Source organism: Perognathus longimembris, chromosome 17 (assembly GCF_023159225.1).
Source record: "Perognathus longimembris pacificus isolate PPM17 chromosome 17, ASM2315922v1, whole genome shotgun sequence".
Taxonomy (NCBI): domain Eukaryota; kingdom Metazoa; phylum Chordata; class Mammalia; order Rodentia; family Heteromyidae; genus Perognathus; species Perognathus longimembris.
In genome coordinates, this window is record NC_063177.1 from 41,979,735 (window position 1) to 42,004,333 (window position 24,599).

General features: G+C 42.6%; 3 protein-coding genes across 3 annotated transcripts in view; 1 reads left to right on the forward strand and 2 right to left on the reverse strand.

Moving 5' to 3' along the window:
* The window catches only part of LOC125366145 (leucine-rich repeat-containing protein 37A2-like), a 408,609-nt gene that overhangs the window by 287,336 nt on the left and 96,674 nt on the right, over window positions 1–24,599 (forward strand). Inside the window, exon 8 of the transcript XR_007213789.1 lies at window positions 7,494–7,498. The gene's annotated coding sequence lies outside the window, so the exon portion shown is untranslated. The remainder of the gene's footprint in view (window positions 1–7,493; window positions 7,499–24,599) is intronic.
* LOC125366146 (RAD52 motif-containing protein 1-like) overlaps window positions 1–24,599 on the reverse strand; it is a 243,380-nt gene that overhangs the window by 160,476 nt on the left and 58,305 nt on the right. The window lies entirely within an intron of this gene.
* Window positions 22,308–24,599, reverse strand: part of LOC125366284 (leucine-rich repeat-containing protein 37A-like) — a 195,349-nt gene continuing 193,057 nt past the window's right edge. The window contains exon 18 of the mRNA XM_048366873.1: window positions 22,308–22,510. Within this exon, the coding sequence (XP_048222830.1) occupies window positions 22,308–22,510 (203 nt within the window). The remainder of the gene's footprint in view (window positions 22,511–24,599) is intronic.

Sequence of the window (24,599 nt, forward strand, 5' to 3'; positions counted from 1 at the left end):
GAGACTTATCTTCAAAGCAAAGCCTTTGCTTTGTGGGCTGCATGGGGGCAGCTGCCTGGCACTAATGGGAAATATCCAGGCAGGCTTTGGGTTCCCCAAGTCTCTTCCTCTATATGTACCATGGCTGATGTTCTTTTCTTTGAAGCTCAGCCTTCAAAAACTGACTCTGCCCACTTGGAGAAAGGCTTGTCACAGGCAAATTTGTCTAGATCTTTAAAGTCAAGGCCCAGTTTTGGTTCATGAAGAACCGGTCATTTACAAAAAAGCTCAACCTGTTTCCAGGCCATTGTCCACTTGTAGCCTCATTCACAAGATGTCGTGGTCACCAGAATATTTTGGTCAGTGAGACAACCACCCTCTGGAGCCATGTCTTACCTTTTTGCTCAGGCCCTCAAACTCACAAAGGATTGTGTGTCCTGTCTTTTATGGTTTTGCTACCCAGATCAAGTCTGGAGAAGTTCACACTGGTTTGTTTTCCTTGCACAACTAGCAGGGAGGTGCTGGGAGGATCAGGGAAAGGACAGTATGCATTGGGCACTGATTTCCCATGATGGCCCTCCTCAGACCTTACTGCTGAGAACATATTGGTGAGGCCACATCCCCAGGCACATGGACTGCTCCAGCCTCTCCTGACCACACTGCAGGTCCCATGAGAGCTGCCCAGCTGGCTCCAGCTCCTCTCAGCCCCACGCATCTCCTTCTGCCCCAGAGCCACACTGTGTGCTTCCAACTGGTAATTTTCAGAGGATAGAAAGGTTTCTCCACTCCGTGCTCAAGCACAGAACCCACTAATAATTCATTTAGAAGGGAAAGCCTGAACACATTCATGAGGAAAACAGAATCAGAACAAACAAGAACAGAAAATTCACCTACTGACTACCAGAAGGTATGGACAGTCCCATGTTTCCCATCTCACAGGAAGGTGAGATGAAGGACGGATGAGCCTCCCTGGGTCCTGTAGTTGAGCAGTGAATGGAACAGAGCCCAGAATGTGCAGCTGGTCAGTTCCTCCTCTGGATGGCCACTTAGCCAGTGCTGGCCTCAACACCCCTGTTCTCTTGATTCTTCCCAAAGCTTTCTCCTGATAATAAAAGTCAGTGTTTCTCCCTATATGGTTATTTAGGTGCATGGGAAAAAATATGTTTTTACAGATTTTTTTTTTTTTTTTGGCCAGTCCTGGGCCTTGGACTCAGGGCCTGAGCACTGTCCCTGGCTTCTTCCCGCTCAAGGCTAGCACTCTGCCACTTGAGCCACAGCGCCGCTTCTGGCCGTTTTCTGCATATGTGGTGCTGGGGAATCGAACCTAGGGCCTCGTGTATCCGAGGCAGGCACTCTTGCCACTAGGCTATATCCCCAGCCCTGTTTTTACAGATTTTAAAGCACAAAAGTAATTAATAGTAATCGCAAGCAGCAGCAGCAACAGCTACCAGGTATACAACTGAATTACTTGATGGCAAGCCCTAGCCCGGACATTCTAGTTCTGTATCATTTAGACATACAATCCATAGAGGCATATGGTGCTTTTTTGTTTTGAGATTCCAAAGCCACCTAATTATTCCACTGCCTGGCTGTAGGGTATGGAGACATACAAGCAGTGCTGCCAGCAAAAATGATAGCAGTGGCTATGTGGCCAGTGATGATGACAATACTGAAGCGGGAGTATGATGGCCATTACCTTACTGAGAACCAGTACTTGGCATTTGTTCAGTGTTACAAGGACCTAAACTCCCCAGGCCAGCATATACTCTTACAATGGCAACACAGGTGTTTCTCTTAGCAAGACTATTGGACAAAAAGACAGGAGCTCACAATAAAGCAATTCTATTGCTGGACTTCCTAAAGATTGTGCCAGGATTAGAGGCAGTACTGAGTTCCTGTTTTGACACATTTCACGTTCAATGTGATGCAATGACAATTGACAATTAATTGAAACTGAAGAGATCCTACATTGTTCAGCCAGTCCTAACTGTAGCATGGTTTATGTCCATGTCTAGAAAAATCAGGTCTTAAGTGAAATCTGAGTAACAAAATGAGGTGGTCACCCAGACCAACAGCCTCTGTGTGAATGAAAATTCTCACAATTTCAGTGAAACCTGTCAGAAAAAAAAGATATTTTTAATGAGATGATGGCATGAGGCAATAATATGATTGGGATAAAAAGGCTATGAGATGTATCTTTTTCAGAGGAGAGAAATAAGAGGACCTGACAAGAGTCCATGAAAGAGATGAAAAGTGAATGGAAGTCTTCATGATAAACCAGACACTGTGCCTGGTGTTCAGGAAAAGCCTTAACTGGGTGAGAGTCTCTTGGTTCTCCTAGACTGGGAAGATGACTCGACGATCCATACTGAAACTAGTGTAAATCACATATGACAATGGCCATGGACCATGAGTGGTTCAGCTCTGGGTTAGCTAAAAAGGAGTCGATGTAAGGGGGTATGTGGAGGAAGGTATAAGGTTATCCAGGAGGGAAACCTGCCACATGGTTCAGGCAGAAAAGAGTTTATTGGGTGAGGGGGAAAGGAAACTTCCAGCACACACATGATGGAGGCATGGGGAGGTAGAGGGGAAGGAAGAAGAGAGTAAGAGAGAAAAGGAAAGAAAAGGAAAGAAAAGAAATGAAAGAGAAAAGGAATCAGAGTGGGGACTTGTGTTGAGCTGGGTTACATCAGAAAAAGTGGGAGATATGGCCAAGAAGATTGGAGTTGATCTCAGAGAAGGGGGAGATAACTGCCTCCAGGTGTGCCTGTTACCTAACTAATTCAGGTACTGGGCGAAGACTTACAGGTGGGGAGCATCTACACGGAGCCCTCCCAGAGGTGGACATTACAGAAGGGATATGAATTAAAGGGCTCTTTTAGCTGACAAGAGGCAAACATCTGGAACGTAGAGGAACAAGGACACAGAAGCACAAATCCTCAGGTATGCTTGACATGCAAGGAATAAAAAGAATAAATGCTACAGACTGCACAGGTAACGGGCCTATCCCACAGGCCCTGGTGAAGGCACAGGAACCACAAGATGAACAACTGATGGGTTGAACAGCAAAAACATGATCAGGCTTGGCTTTTCAGGTGATCCTAAGATGGTAGCTTAAGAGTGAAGAAAGAGCAGGGCTGGGAATATGGCCTAGTGGTACAGTGCTTGCCTCATATACATGAAGCCCTAGGGTCAATTCCTCAGTGCCACATATATAGAAAAGGGCAGAAGTGGTGCTGTGGCTCACGTGGTAGAGTGCTAACCTTGAGCAAAAAGAAGCCAGGGACAGTCTCACACAGGCCTTGAGTTCAAGGCCCAAGACTGCCAAAAAAAAAAAAAGAAAGTAACAGTAGGAAATAATGAGCATCAGGAGGTCCAGAAATTACATGAATTGGGACAAAATGGGGTGTCAGGCAGGTTTGATACTCTATAGGCTAGCAAGCTCAGTAAGTCAATGAAAAAATGAGGTTCCCCTAGCTAATGAGATCATCTTCCTCAACCAGGCACTATTAGTGGTAAGATGTTTCTTGTTTCTCCAGCCATCTAAAGATGTGATGTATTCCCAAACAGGCTCCCTACCTGCAAAAACCCATAGCGCTACTACGTCTGGTCTGACCTTTTCAGAAAGCTTGGGAGATTGAGCATACTCTGTTGTCAGACTCTGTAAGTGTACTAGCCTGCAGCTTAGCCTAACATGCAAGGCCTTAGCTTCCATTGCTGGCACCTCCTCCACACACCCCTTACCCACCCCATCCCACTCCCCCCAAGAAACACTTGACACTCAAAGCAGAGGTGGCAAGGGCAGCCTGTTAAACAGTAATGTTGCGAGCAGGATTTGGCACCACATTGTGGAAGGCTTGGCTTGCAGGGCTGAAGGACAGAGATTTACTGACACTGTGAAAACCTTATGTAGATGACAGCCAGGCCTTGGAAGATGAAGCAATGACACAGTGGCTGGGTCACTGATACTAAAGCCACCAAGCTAGCCCTGCCTGGACTTCTTTTTTTTTTTTTTTTTTTTTGGCCAGTCCTGGGCCTTGGACTCCGGGCCTGAGCACTGTCCCTGGCTTCTTCCCGCTCAAGGCTAGCACTCTGCCACTTGAGCCACAGCGCCGCTTCTGGCCGTTTTCTGTATATGTGGTGCTGGGGAATCGAACCTAGGGCCTCGTGTATCTGAGGCAGGCACTCTTGCCACTAGGCTATATCCCCAGCCCCTGCCTGGACTTCTTAACTGAATTATTACCTGAGAATTCAATATGCTTCTCACTAAACCCACTGTTTGTTAAATCTCTCGTTGTAGCAGCTGTTCCTCCATCAAATGAGTTAGATAGCTGGGAACAGTAGTCCAAACTTGTGATCCCAATTACTATGAAAGCAGAGGTAGGAAGGATCACAGTTTGAGGTCAGCCTAGGCAGAAATTTAGAAACTCCATTGTCAAGAAACAAGCTCAATATGTTGAATTGGGCTATAATTCTATCTATAATTTACATCTATATGAAAGAGGTAAGTAGAAAGATGGCTGTGCGAGCTAGAAGAAAAGCACTGGATTCTATCATTAAGAATAAGTGAAGGAGCCAGGTGCCGGTGCTCATGCCTATATTCCTAGCTACTCAGGAGGCTGAGATCTGAGGATCTCAGCTCAAAGCCTGCCAGGTACAAAAGTCCATGAAACTCCAATAAACAACACAGAACACCCGTAGTGGCACTGTGGCTCAAATAGTAGAGCAGTAGCCTTGAGCTAAAGAGCTCAAGGACAGCACCCAGTCCCAGAGTTCAAGCATCATGGCAGACCAAAATAAATATATAAATAAATAAATGAATAACTGAAGGGAAAAGGGGGATGGAAGTGTGGCTCCAGTAATACTGTACCTGCCTAGCAGGTGTAGACCCTGGATTCACAATCACAGTACCACAAAATAAAGGAAAGAGGGGAGAGGAAGAGAACGGATGGAAGGAAAAAGGAAGAGAAAATAGAGGGTTTAGAGCGGTTGTGGTGGTACATGCTTATGATCCCCTCTACCCAGGAGCTGGCGGTAACCCATCACTGTTCACAGCTTGCTTGGGTAAAATTAGCAAGAGACCCTATCTAAAAAGAAATGAACAGCAAAAAGATGAGGCTCAAATGACAGAGTACTTCCGGCTGGAGAACCTTCGTTCATTCTTTTTTTTTTGCCAGTCCTAGGGCTTGGACTCAGGGCCTGAGCACTGTCCCTGGCTTCTTTTTGCTCAAGGCTAGCACTCTGCCACTTGAGCCACAGCGCCACTTCTGGCCATTTTCTGTATATGTGGTGCTGGAGAATCGAACCCAGGGCTTCATGTGTATGAGGCGAGCTCTCTTGCCACTAGGCCATATTCCCAGCCCCTCGTTCATTCTTGAATATTGCCCCCAAACTGAAAATACAAGTAAATACTTGAGGTTTATCTGCAATGATATGCTACGAACAGTCAGATTGGGATGATGTGCCCTGCAAGTAGCAGCAACTGGATGGCCCCTGCTCCCCCTGTGGTGCTGTTCCACCCATGTTCTTCCCTGGGTCCAGCCTCGAGAGGCAGTTGCTGCCCAGGGGAAGCTGCTTTTGTGTGAAAGGACAAGTACTCATTGACCAGCAGATCTACTTTATCCGATGGACCAAACCAAGCCACATGCAAAAGCCCAAATTCAAGGGACAGGAAAAGACAGTTCACCCATGATGAGACCATGGATTCTGCAGGAGGCAAGAAGCTGAAGGGAGTAATTCTACCCAGTGTGAGATGAGCCCTGGTTTTGCCCGGCTCTTGTAGTAAGTAGATCACAGTAGTAAAGGAAGTGCCTAACTCTGTGGGGACTGTTCTCTATGAGCTCAGGGGCCCTGACCAAGGAAGAACCACATCTTCCTTCTCCCCACACAGCTCCTGCTTCCATCACCCAGGGCTTTTCACCAAGCCCTGCCTTAGGCATGACTCAGGAATATTACTGAGTGCATTTGATTTTGTTCAGCTTCTTCATGTGATTCATTATGAAATACAGACTGACCTCCTGGCAGTCAGCATATGTAGTGCTATTTGCCTCATAACCTGTAAAGAGATGATGCCTTTTGGAGCTGAGATCTGTACTGATTGATGTGTGTGACCACAACAACTGGATCTGGGACCTCCCAGAGGTATCTCCTGAAATAAGCGCTAAACACCCAGGCAGAATTAGTGAAATTTTCATCTCCATGAGCTGTGGGAAATTTCAAAGATTTATATCACCTGAAATAACCTAACAGTTATATCTAGGATCCATTTAAATTGGAAAAGATATATATCACCTAAAATATCCTAAGAAGAAAGCTATCAAGGGACTGGGAATGTGGCTCAGTGGTAGAGTGCTTGCCTTACATGCATGAAGCCCTGGGTTCACCTCAGTACCACATAAAGAATAAAGCCAGAAGTGGCGCTGTGGCTCAAGTGGTAGAGCACTAGCCTTGAGCACAAAAAGGCTCAGGGAAAGAGCCCAGGACCAGGAGAAAAAAAAAGCTATCAGAAGGTATAAAAGTAGTTAGGGATGTACATGGATTAAGAGTAATAGTCTTGACTGAGATTTCCTTGCAAAACTCCCAGTGTTTTCAAGGTCCCTAGCTTACCTTAACTTCTACCTTAATTCTGCCTTCCACAGAGACTGATTTTTCCAAGCTTTGGGTGTGGGGGAAGGGAGGGGAGGAAGTGATTAATCCTAAATAATCTCAACAACAGCAGACACAAACCAAAAAGGAGCAGAATATTATAGATCCCCTAGTCCCCCAAAGCAACTACTCTGTCAAGTCACCAATACTCTGGCAGTGTGGCTTCAGTGGTAGAGTGCTAGCCTTGAGCAAAAAGAAGGCAGGAATACTGCTCAGGCTCTGAGTTCAAGCACCAGGATTGGCAAAAAAGAAAACGAAGATCACAGTATTTGTGTTGGAATTTTCACAAATGTATGGCTTTCTCCTTCAGAGTTATAGGAACGAAACAAGTTCAACTTACAACAACACTTCACGGTACTCATAACCTGACATGGAACTTAAACCTCTTAGTCCAACTATTTCATAATAACAATAAAAATACTAAGAAAAAGAAAAATATGAATGGATCTAAAGACATACATTTGAGAGTTCTTATAGTTCCTACCCCAAACTTATAAATGAGGATATTAGGTGTTCAATACATAAGGTTTTACTTAACATGCTTATCTTCTATACCACTTACATCTGGTGTAAAAACAGCATTCCATGCCATGCCTGGAATGTTCCTAAGTTCAGTTCTGTGATTAAATTGCAACCAAGATTTCCAAAAAATTTTTAAAAAGCCACAAATCAAAAAAATATATATAAGGCAAAGAAGGAAAAAAGATTCAGAACATTTATGGTTTCACAGTGATTCTAATTTACATACAATGAAACATAATTCTGTTAGTTGCCCATACGTTAGAGAAATCTTCCTGTAGACAATACTGGCTTGTGATTTACATATTCATATTGACACATGAAGTGTCAAGTGACCTTCATTAATGGAGAACAGGTTTTGTATGTCCACACCCCTAACATTTTGGGTGGCAGAGTTCTTTGCTGTGGAGCCTTGTCCTGTACACTGTAGGATACAAGTAGGACACCAGCATCCCTCTAGACCTGTCTGCCCACTAGATGTCTATAACATATCCACATTTGCCAAATGTCTCCTGGTGACAGTCCGTTGTTGAGAACCACTAATTTACAATGATTCTGTCTGACTTGTAATGATTCTCACACTCTTCTTCGCTAGTATAAAACAGTTTCCTGTATATTTTAGTAACTTTTCACTAGCAAAATTTTAATTCTAATGAAAATGAATAGATACATGTGATATAATGGAATTCTATTTGCAACTTACACGAACTTCAGAAAAAGCAATGGTTCAAATGTACGTTGTTCAGTAGACTATATCTTATTGCAAGACAAATCTCTAGAAAAGAAAGAGGACAATATTGTAATCTAAATCTATTAGATAATGAGGATGAATAAAGAGAATTTGTGAAATATAACATTGAGAACATAATTATTTTTAAACCATAAACCTTTTGTTTTGGATTTACACTTTCTTTACATTTTTTTGCTGATTATGTGGCTAGAACTAGCTTGCCCTGAGCTCTTCAGCTCAAGACTAGCACTCTACCACTTGAACTACAATGGCACTTCTGGTTTTCTGGTAGTTAATTGGAGATAAGAGTCTCATAGGGTTGGGAATATGGCCTAGTGGTAGATTGTTTGCCTCATATTCATGAAGCCCTGGGTTTGATTCCTCAGTACCATATACATAGAAAAACTTAAAAATGGCACTGTGGCTCAAATGGTAGAGTGCTAGCCTTGAGCAAAAAGAACCCAGGAACAGTGCTCAGGCCCTGAGTTCAAGCCCCAGGACTGGCCAATAAAGAAAAAGTCTCATGGACTTTCCTGTCTGGGCTGGCTTTGAACCACCATCCTCAAATCTTAGCATCCTGAGTAGCTATAGGATTATAGGCATGAGCCACCTGCACCTGGTCAGGCTGTGCATTTTTAATACAATGTATGAGTATCAGCAGTTGCTGACGTTCCATTACCATTTTCTCAATAAGGACAGTTTGTTCCCGATCTATATGCTGCCTATATAATTAAACTGATAATGAATAGTAAGTATTTATTGCTAGGAATGAGCTGAGGTAGACACAGACTTACACAACTGCAGAATTTATTGCTGGAAGAGATTTCAGTGATTAATCTGAATATATTTTATGCATAATTACTCACACATATTAATGATGTAATGAACATACTGACTTACAAATATTCAAGGGATGGGAGGCCTTCAGATGTATCCTTATGTAATTCAGTGAGGCGATTTTTGTTGAGAATTCTGGAAGATAAAAAGGTTACTTCTGGATGTAAATTCATCAGCTTTGGGAAATGTTGACTAGAGAGATAACATATGGGACAAGGAAGGATATCAGTTTGTTTCTGTTTCTTTTTTAAGGCTGTCATTTTCTGTAGCCTACAGTGTATGGTGGCACAACTTTTTTGAGGGCAATTAACATTCCATGTCTGCAGAATGATTTGTTTAGGTTCACAAAGATGTATGGATGGATGGGGATGTTCATTGTAACCACGAACACTACAAGCTAACTGGGCATGCTCTAAACAATCCTAGGCGAAATACTAAATAAAGCATGAGGTATCCACACTATGGAATATTATGCAGAAGATGAAAGGAATAAGATAATCCTCTAAGTATGTACAGGAAAGTTAAGATTACAAACATAAAGTATGAAATGGAAAGATCAAGCTACAGGATATTATCATTTATATAAAAAGTAAAAACCCAGTAAGAAAATGATACCACAAACCTATTCAACTATGTGTAAAGAGAGTAAATTCATAAATAAATGTAGTGACATAGTGCACAACTGCCTGGGAAAATGGATCTGTCTACTATACTCTTAATTCAGGTATAGTTTTCACTCTATATTTCATTTGTATCCATGAGGAATGTAAGTATCCATCACTTGTGCAATAGAGAATAATTTCAACTTATCACATACTTAATTCAAAGACGGTCCGTGAAACTTTATTTTGCATGAGAACTCTAAGGCCTCCTCATGCATGCAAGACAAGCACCCTGACACTTAACAATACCCTGAATACCCATTAAGCTTCAAGTTGAAAATAATTGCAGATTTTCAGTCAGTAGAACTTTTTTAGGATGTGGAGGGACAGTGGCTTTTCTCAGAGCTATTCTCTTCAGATTTGTGGACCAAGCGAGGTCCAACAGTACAGCGTTGCATTCATATTTGGAGAGAATATACTCACAGTTTCTCAGTCCAATGGTACCATCCGCATATATTTTTGTCAGTATAAGAGATATCATTTCTTTGGAAATTTCTATGGAGAAATAGTTTATATCCATGAATAAGTAGGAAAAGAAAGATCAGAATAAGAAAGAGTTATTGCAACCTCAAGGGGCATAATCAAATGCAGAAACCCCCAACTTTTTCTATTTTATGAAGCTATGAGCTTCCTACATTTGATTAGATCTGAGGATCACCACTCAATGACAACCAGGAAAGGAAACTGTGAGACTCTTAGATCTAAGCAACCACCAGGACATCAGACATGGCAGCTTGGCTCAGAGTGGTAGAACCTTAACCTTGAGTAAAAGGGCTCAGGGACAGCATCCAGATCCTGAGTTCACACACCCTTCTTAACCAAATCAACCAAAAAAGAATACAAATGTGGTTTGAAAAAAATTTTATGCAGGTCTTGGGCCTTAAACTTTGGGACCTGGGCCAAATACCTGAGTTTTTTGTTATTTTTTTTGTTTCTTTTTTTTTCTTTTTTCTAGTCCTGGGCCTTGAACTCAGGGAGTGAGCACTGTCATGGCCTCTTTTTGCTCAAGGCTAGCACTCTGCCACTTGAGCCACAGCACCACTTCTGGCTGTTTTCTATATATGTGGTGCTGGGGAATTGAACACAGGGCTTTATGTATGGCAGGCAAGCACACTTGGCCATATTCCCAACTCCGAGCTTTTTTTTTTTTTTTTGACTCAATGTAGTGATCGACTACTTACAGTATTTTTGTAATAAATTTGAGATGAAACCATGACTGGCTTCGAATCATGATTCTCAGAACTGAGTCTGATCAGTAGCTAAGATTACAGATGTGAGTCACCACTGCGTGGGAAAAGCACATGTTTAGTAGAATCTATTAAAATGCATTGTTCTCCAGTTTGTCCTTATTGTTGGTCATAACTCCTCTGCTTAGTTTATATATACTTTGTCTGGTAGTGAGATAGAGATTTAATTCTGCTCATCTGCCTAATGAATTTTTCCACTCAACCGCAAGCCTTCTGACTGTTTACCAATAAAAATGCCCAAAACTGGACTTCTTTTTCGTAAACTGACTTTCCTTCCTAACTGCAGTGTTTCAATGTCATGTTCACTCAGGACAAAGTGTGGAGTCCTGTTTCATACACTCACACCCAATTTTTTTCAGTCCATGATTCCTCTCTGTTCTTCCTTTTAGAGAAGGCTACAATTTTCTGTTCTCACATGAACTTCTGTGACTCACTACCTTCTTGGAAAAAGGTAGAGCAACCACAAATAAAAACACGGATAATGGATACAACAAAGAGGAGGACAGGTAAAGGCAAGAAGTGAAAAGTAAAAGTCAGATGGGCATGGTTGCCTTATGCCTGTAATCCTAGCTATGCAGGAAGCTGAGATCTTAGGGTTGCAGTTTGAAGCCAGACCAGGCATAAAAGTCACTGAGATTCTCAGCTCCATTAAGCACTGGAAACTAGAAGTGACATTATAGATTAACATGTTAGAGCACTAGTCTTGAGCAAAAGAGCTCACAGACAGTGACACAGGCCCTGAGTTCAAGCCTCATAACTGACCTATAAAAATAAGAAAAAAAGTAAAAGTGGACATCACTCAATATGGATTGGAGAGAGGAAGCAGACCTTGAGAACAGAGTGTCAGGCAGAATTCCCAGCACAAAGGAGCTAAGGTGATACTTACAAGATATTAAAAATTGTTTCTTGGGGTCAATATCTGGCAGAGGAAGTTGGCGGAGTCTTGCATTGGGCTGAGATCCACACATGACAGAGTCTGATCTTGGCAATTACAGAGTTCACATAAGTTGTTGTTTGAAGGAGCATTCTGTTCAATACTAGAGCATTTTCTTTGGTGGGTCTTGTTTGGAAAGGAGTTCTTACAGTATGCCATTCCGGACTCAAAGGTTTAACTGTGACTTGAGTCAGGCTTGGATGCTGAGTCTGAGACTAGTATGGCGGTGGAAGCGTCACCTCACTGTGCTTCAAAACCAAAGTTATAGTATTCTTCACGATGGTTGTAGGTGCAGTCTTTGTAGTTCATGACATTGGCTGAGATGTTGGAGGTTCAGCCACAGTTGGATGTGGCTGTGGAGGGTGAGTTGGGGTCTTCCACTGAGGCTGAGTTAGAGTCCTTCTGCGAAACAGCACTGAGGTCTTCCACAGGCTGTGTTGAGGTCTTCTGCAAAGGCTGAGTTGAAGTCCTCTCCTGATGCATACTTGTTTTTTGGTTACCCTGAGTTACAGTCTCCCTCCAGGACTGAGCTGGCATCTCCTGCAGAGGCTGTATTGCTGTCTCCTGCACAGGCTGTGGTGCAGTCTCCTTCAGAGGCTGAATTGCTATCTCCTGTACAGGCTGTGGTGGAGTCTCCTTCAGAGGCTGTACTGCTGGCTCCTGCATTTGCTGAGCAGGAAACTCCAGCAGGAACTCTGGTGTGAACTGCTACACAGGAGGTTCTGGGGTCTCCTTCAGAGGCTCAGTTGGTATATGCATAGTCGCAGGAATGTTACTCTTTATAGTAGGTTCTGGAGTTAGATTTCCATGCTGAACTTGAAGGGGAAAAGTTACACGAGGAGGAGCTCTAGTCTTCTTCAGGGATGGAAAATATACAGCCTCAGAAGAGGGTCTTAAAGTTGTGGTGAATAGTAGGCCCATTGCTTGAAATGAGACCTTGTGTGTCATTGAAGTCTGGGTTGGAGTTGGACCCATGATGGAAAATGGGGCATAAGACATAAAATCATTGGGTGGTGTTGAAAGGTCAGTTAAGGTCTCTGGTATGGTGGGTGAAAGTCCAACCTCCATACTGGATTCTGGAGTTAGGGTAATTTCCCCATCTAAAGGTTTACCAGTGATTTCATTCAAGTTTGGGTGCTGAGACTGAATGTTATCTGGGTGTAGAAGGGTAACCTCAGGGCAATTCCTTATGATAGTTTTCTGTTAATCCTAAATGCCTTTGGCACAGCCAATAACATTCTCACCAGTATAGAACTCAACAGAGTAGAACATCATTCAATATCATGACACTCTCAAGGCTCATGTAAGTCAACTCATTATTAAAGAATTGTATTCATTCATCCAATATGTCAGCATCATAAATAAAAATGGAAGTTGAACTGCATTATTATTATTATTATTGCTTGGAAGCCTATGGTGGTTTGAACTTGTGATATATTCCTGGCTGGTCCTGAACTCATGATCTTCCTAACTCAGCTGCCTAAATATTGAGATAATAGGCATGTACCACCATGCCTGGTGAAACTAAATGACTGATTCAGCAGAATTTATTTATCTATTCAGAAAGAAAAATAATTATATTTTAATACATATACACAATAAACCATCTTACATATTCTTATATATATACTTCATAATGTAGATAGTTTTAGACTTATTCTGCAGATGAAGAAATTCTACTTTAGTGATACCTAACAAATCTGTGCAGTTATAAAATGTAAAGTTTTGTAGGTTGTAACAAGTGCTGGTGGCTCATACCACTAATCCAAGATATTCAAGAGACACAACTTCTGAGATTTAAGGTTCAGAGCCGGCCTGAGCAGAAAACTCCATGAGATTCTTCTCTCGAATGAACAAGCAAGAAGTCAGAAATGGAGTTGTGGCTCAAGTAGTAGAATACCAGCCATGAATGAAAAAGCCAAGTGAGAGCATGAAGTCCTGAGTTCAAGACCTAGTATCAACACATATTAAAATGTATTTAAAATGTAAGAAGCAGAATGAGCTGTACAAATGTTATAATCACTATTCTGCATGAGAGATGAGCAACTGAGGAAGAAGACTTAGGTCAAACACCTTCTCAACCTTTTCTGGAAGTTTATGATGTGTTAGAGTGAGGATGTAAGTCAAGAACTTGGTACAAGCCTCATACCACTGATAGACTACAAAACTGACAACTGGAAGGCATCCTTTCTAAACACCCTTACCATCTTGCATCAGGGCTGGAATCACATAAAGTAAAATGGTTTAGACGAAGAGCAAATGACTAGGCCAGCACCTGCACATCATTGCCAGGAGCCTGCACTCCTGTTCACAGACAGCTCTGCCTCTGTCTTAAAATCCTAAGTGGAAGGGCACAGATTCTAGACTAACTTCAGCATCACTAGGAAATCTCTTTCTAGGTATCCATGTTTGACTCTCTTTCAGCTCAAGCCCTTTAGACACAGATTAAGGAATCTGTGTGCAGCAATGGAGGAAGAATCCTCAGGGCTAGTACTGAGAATAGTTGATTCAGTTAAACTGGTGAGAAAAACAATATACACAAGAGCAAGCAGTTGTTCAGGAATTACTATGATCTTGAAAAAAACTCACTGTATAACAAAATTAATTTCAAGTTGCTGAAACATGTATTGTCAGGAGGGGAGAGAATAAAGGGAGAAGGGCTAAGAGAAGGGCAGAGGAATGGAAAGGTGGGTAAATAAAGTGAAAATATTCATTGTACATATGTGAAAATGGAACTAGGTACCTAGGGGATAAGTGGAGTTAGGAGAGATGGTCCAGAACCATGGAAAGGGTGACACTAAGATGCATTGTACTTATAAACTGTCATATTATACTCAAACTGACATATTTAATGAAACTACTTGAAAATAAATAAATGAGAAGGAAAGGAAGTTACACTGAAGCACATGATGAGGTGATTTCCTGGCATTCTGGAATCTGGAATCTGTTGGCATGCTAACAAAGATTTCTTCAACACATTAAAGAAGGTTTTGTTTTTTGGGGGGGTCTAAAGCAATTCCTAACAGTTTTCAGTGAAATGATGATAAAACATCCTTTATGTTCCAGTCAACAACAAAGTTCTTTGAACTCACATTTTAAAGCACATGAATTAAAAAGAGGTGCTTTGTGAAGATTTCCCACATGAAAAGGCAACAAAAAGTGCCATGGATCAGTAAGTTTGTGCTTGACTTCTAGTTTCCAACTTCAGCTAGTGTCACTTAACCATCTGGAATTTGGGGTTTTTTTTGCCAGTCACAGGGCTTGAACTCAATGCCTGGGCACTGTCCCTGAGCTGCTTTTGTCCAAGGCTAACATTCTATCACTTGGCTTTTTCTGTTTATGTGGTACTGCAAAATCAACCCAGGGCTTCATGCATGCTAGGCAAGGAATCTACCACTAAGCTACATTCCCAGCCCCTGGAATTTGCATTATTCATCTAATAGAAGCTGGGACTAGAGGATTAGTGTGGTAAATAATACAGTTGAAAGCACTCTGCAGAGGTAAATGCCAAAAAATGCCTGCTTATTATTGAATTCAGGACTGGGAATGTGGCTTAGAGGTAGAGTGCTTGCCTTGCAGGCATGGATCCTTAAGGTCAATTCCTCAGGACCACATAAACAAAAAGAGCAAAAAGAAGCCAGGGACAGTGCTCAGGCACTGAGATCAAGCCCCAGGACCGGTAAAAAATAAAATGAAAAAAAAATTACTGAATTCAACACTCCCTTTACGTGGAGTTAAGAATTTGGTACCAGCACAAGTAGTTGAAGAGGCTATGTTTATTCCATTGTATGTCTTTAGCTCCTTTGTTGAATATCAGTTGGCTGTAAGAGTGCAGTTTTATTTCTGGGTCTTCAATTCTAATCCATTGGTCTTCCGGTCTGTTTTAATACCAATACCATGCTGTTTTTGTTATGATGGCCTTGTAGTAGAGCTTGAATTCTGGTATTGTGATACCTACTGCACTGCTTTTTTGCCTAGAATTGTTTGGCTATTCTAGGATTTTTGCTGTTCCATATGAATTTATGGATTGGTTTCTCTATTTCAGTGAAGAATGTGGCTGGGATTTTGATAGGTATTGCATTGAATTTGTATGACAATTTGGGCAATATGGCCATTTTCACTATATTGATTCTGCCTACCCATGAGCATGGGAGGTCTTTCCATCTCCTTGTGTCTTCTTTGACTTCCCTTATTAGATTTTTGTAGTTTTCATTAAATAGGTCTGTCACATCCTTGGTTAAGTTGATCCCTAGGTACTTTATTCTTTTTTTGGCTACTGTAAATGGAATTGTTTCCATAATTTCCTTTTCTGTTTGTCTGTTGCTGGTGTACAGAAAAGCTGCTGACTGTTGTGGATTGATTTTGAATCCTGCTACTTTGCCAAATTGGTTTATTAGGTATAGGAGTTTGGGGACTGAGTTTTTTGGGTCCTTCAGGTATAAGAATATGTCGTCTGCGAATAGGGATAACTTGATTTCTTCCTTGCCGATGTGGATCCGTTTGATGTCCTCCTCTTGCCTTATTGCTATGGCTAGGGATTCCAGCACTATGTTGAACAGAAGTGGGGAGAGTGGGCATCCTTGTCTTGTTCCTGAGTTTAGGGGGAATGATTGAAGTTTCTCTCCATTTAATATGATATTAGCAGTTGGTCTGTTGTATATGGCTTTTATTTTGTTTTGAGGAATGTTCCATCTATTCCTGTTCTCTCCAAAGCTTTTTTTTTTTTTTTTTTTGCGCCAGTCCTGGGCCCTGGACTCAGGGCCTGAGCACTGTCCCTGGCTTCTTCCCGCTCAAGGCTAGCACTCTGCCACTTAAGCCACAGCGCCGCTTCTGGCCGTTTTCTGTATATGTGGTGCTGGGGAATCGAATCTAGGGCCTCGTGTATCCGAGGCAGGCACTCTTGCCACTAGGCCATATCCCCAGCCCCTCTCCAAAGCTTTTAATAGGTATGGATGTTGTATTTTGTCAAAGGCTTTTTGGGCATCGACTGAGATAACAATGTAATTCTTAATTTTAGATCTGTTTATGTGGTGAATTACATTGATTGATTTACTGATGTTGAACCATCCTTGTGACTGAGGGATGAAGCCCACTTCGTCATGATGTATAATTTTCTTGATCAGTTTCTTGATCCTGTTAGCTAATATTTTATTGAGGAGCTTTGCGTCTGTGTTCATTAGTGATATTGGTCTGTAGTTCTCTTTTTTTGTTGGGTCTTTGCCTGGTTTGGGAATGAGTATGATATTAGCTTCGTAGAATGAGTTTGGGACTTCCTCCCTCTGTTTCTATTTCGCAGAAGAGTTTGAGGAGTATTGGTATTAGCTCCTCACTAAAGGTTTTGTAGAATTCGTTGGTGAATCCATCTGGGCCTGGGCTTTTCTTAGTAGGGAGGTTCTTGATTACCTCCTGTATCTCACCGTAAGTTATTGGTTTATTTAGTTGATTTATTTCTTCTTGGTTCCATTTGGGCAGTTTGTACTTCTCTAAGAATTGATCCAGTTCTGTAAAATTATTGTTTTTTGCTGAGTAGAGGTTTTGGAAATAGCTCCTTGTGATTGTTTGAATATCGTGTGTACTTGCTGTAATTTTTCCGGTGGAGTCCCTGATTTTACGTATATGAGTCTCTTCTCTTCTTTTTTTTGTAAGTCTTGCAAGGGGTCTGTCAATTTTGTTTATTTTCTCAAAGAACCAGCTTTTAGTCTTATTTATTTGTTGAATGGTCTTTCTATTTTCAATCAGATTTATCTCTTCTTTAATCTTTGTGATCTCTCCCCTCCTAGACGTTTTAGATTCTGTCATTTCTTGTTTCTCCAGTTGTTTTAGTTTCATCGTGAGGTTATTCACCTGCTCTGCTTCCATTCTTTTAATGTGGGTACTGAGTGCAATAATCTTGCCGCTCAGTACTGCCTTAGCTGTGTCCCATAGGTTTCTTTGTGATGTGTTTTCTTTGTCATTGTGGCTTATGAATTCGTTGGTTTCATCTTTAATTTGGTCTGTGGCCCAAGTGTTGGATAGCAGCGTGGGGTTTAGCCTCCAAGAGTGTATATAGTGTCTGTGGTTTCCTTTGTTGTTGAGGGTTACCTTTAATCCACTGTGATCAGATATAATACATGGGATGACGTCAATACTTTTGTATTTGCTGAGGTTCTTTGTGTGGGCTATGACATGGTCTATTTTGGAATATGATCCATGGGCTGCTGAGAAGAAGGTGTATTGGGTCTCTGTAGGGTGGAAGGTTCTATATAGGTCTGTTAGATCCATTTGGGAAATGGTGTTATTTAGGTCCTCAGCTCCCTTACTAATCCTCTGGGTGTTGGATGTGTCTCTTGGAGAGAGAGGAGTATTAAAGTCACCCACTATGATTGTGTTTGTGTCTATCTTACTCTAATTCTGTGAGAATTTGCTTGACATATGTAGGGCCTCTTTTGTTCGATGAGTATACATTTATCACCGTGATTTCTTGATTCTGGATTTTTCCTTGTATTAATATGTAGTGTCCTTCTTTGTCTTTTTGAGTTGACTTTAATGAGAAGTCCAGCTTGTCTGAGATCAGAATGCCTACACCTGCCGTTTTGGTGGGTGCATTTGCTTGGTAGATCTTGCTCCATCCTTTCATTCGAAGCTTCCTGTTTTTGTCCCTTGCTGTAAGGTGGGTCTCTTGTAGACAACAGATGTCAACTTTTTGTTTGCGAATCCATTCTGCCAGTCTGCTCCTCTTTATCGGGGAGTTTAAACCATTTATATTTAAAGAGATCAAGGATAAGGGTGTTTTTTCTCCTTCCATTTTCTTGTTGGGCTGTTTTTTCCTCTTTTTCTTTTCTTGTCTTTAGTGAGCTGGTCTTTCTGCTGGACTTTGGCTATTGAAGTTTCTTTCTGATTCTGTCTGTGTGTCTTTTACGATCTCTGTTGGGTGGGGTTCCCCTCTTAGAATTCGCTGTAGGGCTGGTTTTTTATTTACATACTCCTTTAGCTCCTGTTTGGTGTGGAAAGATCTGGTTTTCCCTTCGAATGTGAACTCCAATTTTGCTGGATATTTGATCCGAGGTTGCAAATTGTTATTCTGAAGTACTTGGATGATGTTCTTCCACTCACTTCGTGCTTGGTAAGTTTGTGTGGATAAGTCCGATGTTATTCGAATCCTCTTCCCATTGTAGAAAGTTTCCTTCTTCGCTTTGGCTGAATTCAGAATTTGCTCTTTAATCTTGAGGTCTGTAGTCTTGAATATTATGTGCCTTGGGGTGGCTTTCCTGGGGTCTGGTCTGCCAGGTGTCCTATAGGCTTCGGTTACCTGGAAGGGGTCCCCTGTGAGATTGGGGAAGTTTTCTGCAATAACTTTATTGAGAACATGTTTAAGCCCTCTGCTCTGGTATTCGGCTCCTTCTTCTATTCCAATTATGCACAGATTATATCTCTTGTCTTTGTCCATTAGTTCCTGGATTAGTCTGCCCTGAAGCTTCACCTTTTCTTGGAGTGTGGTCTTTTTCTGGTTATTGTCGGCTGCTTCATTGTCCAGGCGAGAGATTCTGGATTCCATATGGTCCACTCTTTGTGTTATGGTTTCAATTGCGGAGTTTATAGATGTCAGAGAGCTATTTATGGTTGTCATATCAGCTCTGATCATGGAGATTTCTTCCTTTAAAGAGTTGTATTTTAAATCTATTTTTTCATGCATTTCAATTCTCAGGATGTGGAGATTTTCTTTAAAGAAGGCTTGCATTGTATCCATTTTTGCTTCCATTTCTTTAAAGGAGGCTTGCATTGTATCCATTTTTGCTTCCATTTCTTTCTTGGCTTCCTGGGTGTCCTTTGAGATTTCCGCTCTAAACTCCTGGAATTGTTTTCTGATTTCATTTCTGACGCTTTCGATCATTCTTGTTAACATGGCCTCATTTGCTTTTGTAGTCTCCATCTCCTCTTCAGTCGTGCTGCTTTTTGGAGCTGGCGAGTTGGCTTGCTCTTTGATGAACTGTGTTATGTTTCTTTGTGATTTGCGCATCTGGAGATCTGTGGATGGCTTCTCAGGTTTGGTTTGTAGCTCTTCCCTCCCTCCTGTGTAGGTGTGTCTATGGCAGCAGGTGCTGCTGCTGTGGCCCCACCCACCAGTGCATGGTACGCCTACCAGAGCGGGTTCTGTCCTTGGGGGCCCTGCCCTTCTGTGTGCTGTGTGTCCACTACAACAGGCACTTTAGCGGGGTATGCCTCCCAGAGCAAGCCCTGGGTTGTTGGGTTGTGTTTGCACTCTCCTGCGAGTCCGTTGGGGGGGGCGGTATGTGTGGGGCCCAGTGGGATCGACTGTCCGGGTGTGGGTTAGCACCCTCAGACCTTGCCTCCACTGCGAGTGGGGGAGGTGATCAGGCCCAGGTGTCCCTACTGTGCTGGTATTGCCCACCAGTGCCTGTGATTTTAGTTGTAAGGGTCCGTGAGGTCCAGGCACCTCAGGTGGGGCTTGCACTGCTGGCTGTCCCCCGGCCCCTGTTGGGAAGGGGGCGGGGCCAGTTCTGCCAGTTCAGGAACCTGTGGGGCTTTGGGGCTGCTCTGCCCTTCCCCTGCTAAACTGACTTCCCAGCCCCTGATGGGAGCTTCCCGCCTGATTTGGGGGTTCTTTGTTCCCTCGGGGGGTGGGGAGGGGGAGGGAGGGAGCTCTAGCTTCTTTGTAGGGCTTGGGTCTCTGATAGCTGGTCTCCTGTTGGCGGAGGGGATAATGGGGGACTCACTGATGCTGCATTGTGTGTGTGTCCCGCGCAGCCGTTGGTCCTTCAGGGGGTGGCGAAGTGTTGTGGTGGCTTCCCCGGTTCCCTCCTTCTGCCACGATGGGTTCCCTTGTCCAAACCCGGTGTGGACCCGAACTTCTCGTCGCTGCCGGTGTGTGTCTTGGTCCGCACCCTTCCTTGTGTCCGTGGGGTCTCCCTCTATCTGAATTCTGCGCTCCTGGCAGTCTGTCTTGGGTTCTTTAGTTTTTTAGTTTCTTTTTTTTTTTTTTTTTTGGCCAGTCATGGGCCTTGGACTCAGGGCCTGAGCACCATCCCTGGCTTCTTCCCGCTCAAGGCTTGTAGATTCTTAATGCACACACCCAATCTAATCTGTTAAAATGCCTCATTAATTTGTAATTTTCTAAATCTTACTGTGTTTCAAGTCCAATTCACTCTATAAAGGAGGAGAGTGGGTAACACTGTCTTGGTCATATATATAGCTTTGGACTGGACTAAAGCCCCAGGTCTTCCTCTTTCAAGGTGTATCTAAAGGATGAGGAAGTTGGGCCTGGAGTTCTGTATTCTATAACTGTCCTCACCTCATTTAACTCCTTCCGTTCACCTTGAGCTTCAGTGCTCTCATTGATGTAGTTCTCTGTTTTCCATTGGTCTGTATCCCACTCAGCCTCAGACAAGCTGACTTCTTGAGATCTGCTGAGAAGCTTCATCAGGAGGCCAGATCTTTGGGAGTGAATTCCAGGCTAGTTTGTACTATATGATGGGAAACTTAAAAAAAAAAAAAGTGGGTTGGGAGGGCTGGGAATGTGGCTTAGTTGGTAGGGAGCTTGCCTAGCACACATGAAGCCCTGGGTTCGGTTTCACAGTACCACATAAAAGAAAAGATGAATTGGGACTATGGCTCAAGTAGTAGAGTGCTAGGTAACATTGATCAAAAGAAGCTCAGAGACAGTGCTCAGGCCCTGAGTTCAAGTCCCAAAACTGGCGCTGGTGCATGCGCGTGGACATACACACACACACACACACACACACACACACACACACACACACAAACACCAAATAGAGAGAGAGAGAGAAAAACTACTAAACGCTGGCGGCTCCTACCTGTAATCCTAGCTACTAAAGAGATTAAGATCCAAACATCATAGTTTGAATCCAGTCAAGTAATGAAGATCTTCAAGATTCCCCCTCCAAAATAACCAGCAAATGGCCAGGATGGTAATCTGTGTCAAGTGATAGGACACCAGCTGAACAAGCAAGTTAAGAAAGCAGAAAGTCCTGAGTTTAAACCTCAGTAGAGGCAAATTAGTCAAATTTTCTAGGTTTTTAAAAACTTTTCTCTATTATGCTATGGTGTTCCTTGTGTAAAATCAAATCTCAGTAGACCAAAAATCTAATGGCTATATATATATATATATATATATATACATACAAATTCACCTATGGAGGTCCGCAGTCTGCAGAATATCAGGGGCTGACAATTCTAATAAGAAATAAGAATGAAATTCAGCATTCAACATTCTCCACTGTGATATTTCACATATTTGACCTAGAAGTTACAGTAAATCCAGACTCCAACATAGAGCGTGCCCAATCTTCATCTCTGAAGAAGACAACAACTCCTTCTCCAAAATGTCCTGAGGTTACCCTTCTACACCCAGATAACATTCAGTCTCAGCACCCAAACATGAATGAAATCACAGTTAAACCTTTAGATGGGGAAATTACCACAACTGCAGAATCCAATATGCAGATTGGACTTTCTCCCACCATACCAGAGAACTTAACCTATCTTTCAACACCACCCAATGATTTTATGCCATATGCCCCATTTTTTATAATGGGTCCAACTCCAACCCAGACTCCAGTGACACACAAGGTCACATTTCAAGCAATGGGCCTACTATTCACCACAACTTTAAGACCCTCTTCTGAGGCTGTATATTTTCCATCCCTGAAGAAGACTACAGCTCCTCCTCATGTAACTTTTCCCCTTCAAGTTCAGCATGGAAACCTAATTCTACAACCTACTACAAAGAGTAACATTCATGCAGATCCACAGTGAGCCTCTGAAGGAGACCCCGGCACCTCCTCTTCAGGAGATCCCAACACAGTTCCTGCTGGAGTTTCCAGTTCAGCCACTGCAGGAGACAGCAATACAGCCTTTGAATGAGATTCCAGCACAGACTGTGCAGGAGACAGCAATACAGCCTCTGCAGGAGATGCCAGCTCAGAGCCCTGGAGGGAGACTATAACTCAGGATAACCAAAAAACATCAAGTATGCATCAGCAGAGGACTTCAACTCAGCCTTTGCAGAAGACCTCAACTCAGCCTCTGTGGAAGACCTCAGTGCTGTTTCGCAGAAGGACTCTAACTCAGCCTCAGTGGAAGACCCCAACTCACCCTTCACAGCCACATCCAACTGTGGCTGAACCTCCAACATCTCAGCCAATGTCATGAACTACAAAGGCTGCACCTAGAACCATCATGAAGCATACTATAACTTTGGTTTTGAAGCACAGTGAGGCGACACTTCCACCTCCATATTAGTCTCAGACTCAGCGTCCAACCCTGACTCAAGTCACAGTTGAACCTTTGAGTCTGGAATAGTGTACTGTAAGAACTCCTTTCCAAACAAGACCCACCACAGAAAATGCTGTAGCTGTGAAAAGTGAACAGAATGCCCCTCCAAACACAAACGTATATGAGCCCTGTAACTGCCAAGACCAGACTCTGTCATGTGTGGATATCAGCCCAATGCAGAGACTCCTCTAAGTTCCTGTGCCAGATATTGACCCCAAGAAGCAACTTTTTACTGTCTTGCAAGTATTACCTTAGCTCCTTTGTGCTTGGAATTCTGCCTGACACTCTGTTCTCAAGGTCTTCCTCCTCTCTCCAATCCATATTGAGTGATATCCACTTTTACTTTTTTCTTATTTTTATAGGTCAGTCGTGAGGCTTGAACTCAGGGCCTGTGTCACTGTCCCTGAGCTCTTTTGCTCAAGACTAGTGCTCTAACATGTTAATCTATAATGTCACTTCTAGTTTCCAGTGCTTAATGGAACTAATAATCTCAATGACTTTTCTGCCTGGTCTGGCTTTAAACTGCAATCCTAAGATATCAGCTTCCTGCATAGCTAGGATTACAGGCATCAGGCACCAATGCCCATCTGACTTTTACTTTTCACTTCTTGTCTTTACTTATCTTCCTCTTTGTATTGTATCCATTATCCATGCTTTTATTTGTGGTTGCTCTACCTTTTTCCAACAAGGTAGTGAGTCACAGAAGTTCACATGAGAATAGAAAATTGTAGCCTTCTCTAAAAGGAAGAACAGAGAGGAATCACAGACTGAAAAAAATTGGGCGTGAGTGTATGAAACAGGACTCCACACTTCGTCCTGAATGAACATGACAGTGATAGAAACACAGCAGTTAGGAAGGAAGGTCAGTTTATGAGAAAGCAGTTCAGTTTTGGGCATTTTTATAGGTAAGCAGTCAGAAGGCTTGCGGTTGGATGGAAAAATCCATTAGTCAGATGAGCAGAATTAAATCTCCTCTACCTCACTACCAGACAAAGTATATATAAACTGAGCAGGAGAGTTATGACCAAGAATAAGGACAGATTGGAGAACAAAGCATTTTAATAGCTTCTACTAAACATGTGCATTTGCCAAGCAGTGGTGACTCACATCTGTAATCTGAGCTACTGATCAGGCTCAGATCTGAGAATCATGATTTGAAGCTAGCCCTGGTCAGATGTTCATGAAGGTTTTATCTCAAATTTACTACCAAATTACTGTAAGTAGTAGATCACTACACGATCACTGAGTCAAAAAACAGGCTCAGAGTGCTGGGAATATGGCCTAGTGGCAAGAGTGCTTGCCTTGCATACATAAAGCCCTGGGTTCAATTCCCCAGCACCACATATATAGAAAACAGCCGGAAGTGGCGCTGTGGCTCAAGTGGCAGAGTGCTAGCCTTGAGCAAAAAGAGGCCAAGCAGTGCTCACTACCTGAGTCCAAGGCCCAGGTCTGGCAAAAAACAAACAAACAAACAAACAAAAAAACCTCAGGGACTTGGCCCAAGTCTCTAAGTTCAAGGCCCAAGACTGGCACAAAAATTTTTTTAACCCATATTTGTATTCTTTTTCTTTTGTTTGGTTTATTTGATTAACAAGGGTGCTTGAACTCAGGATCTGGATGCTGTCCTTGAGCTCTTTTACTGAAGGTTCTACCACTCTGAGCCAAGGTGCCATGTCTGATGTCCTGGTGGTTGCTTAGATCTAAGAGTCTCACGGGTTCCTCTCCTGGCTGTCATTGAATTGTGATCCTCAGAT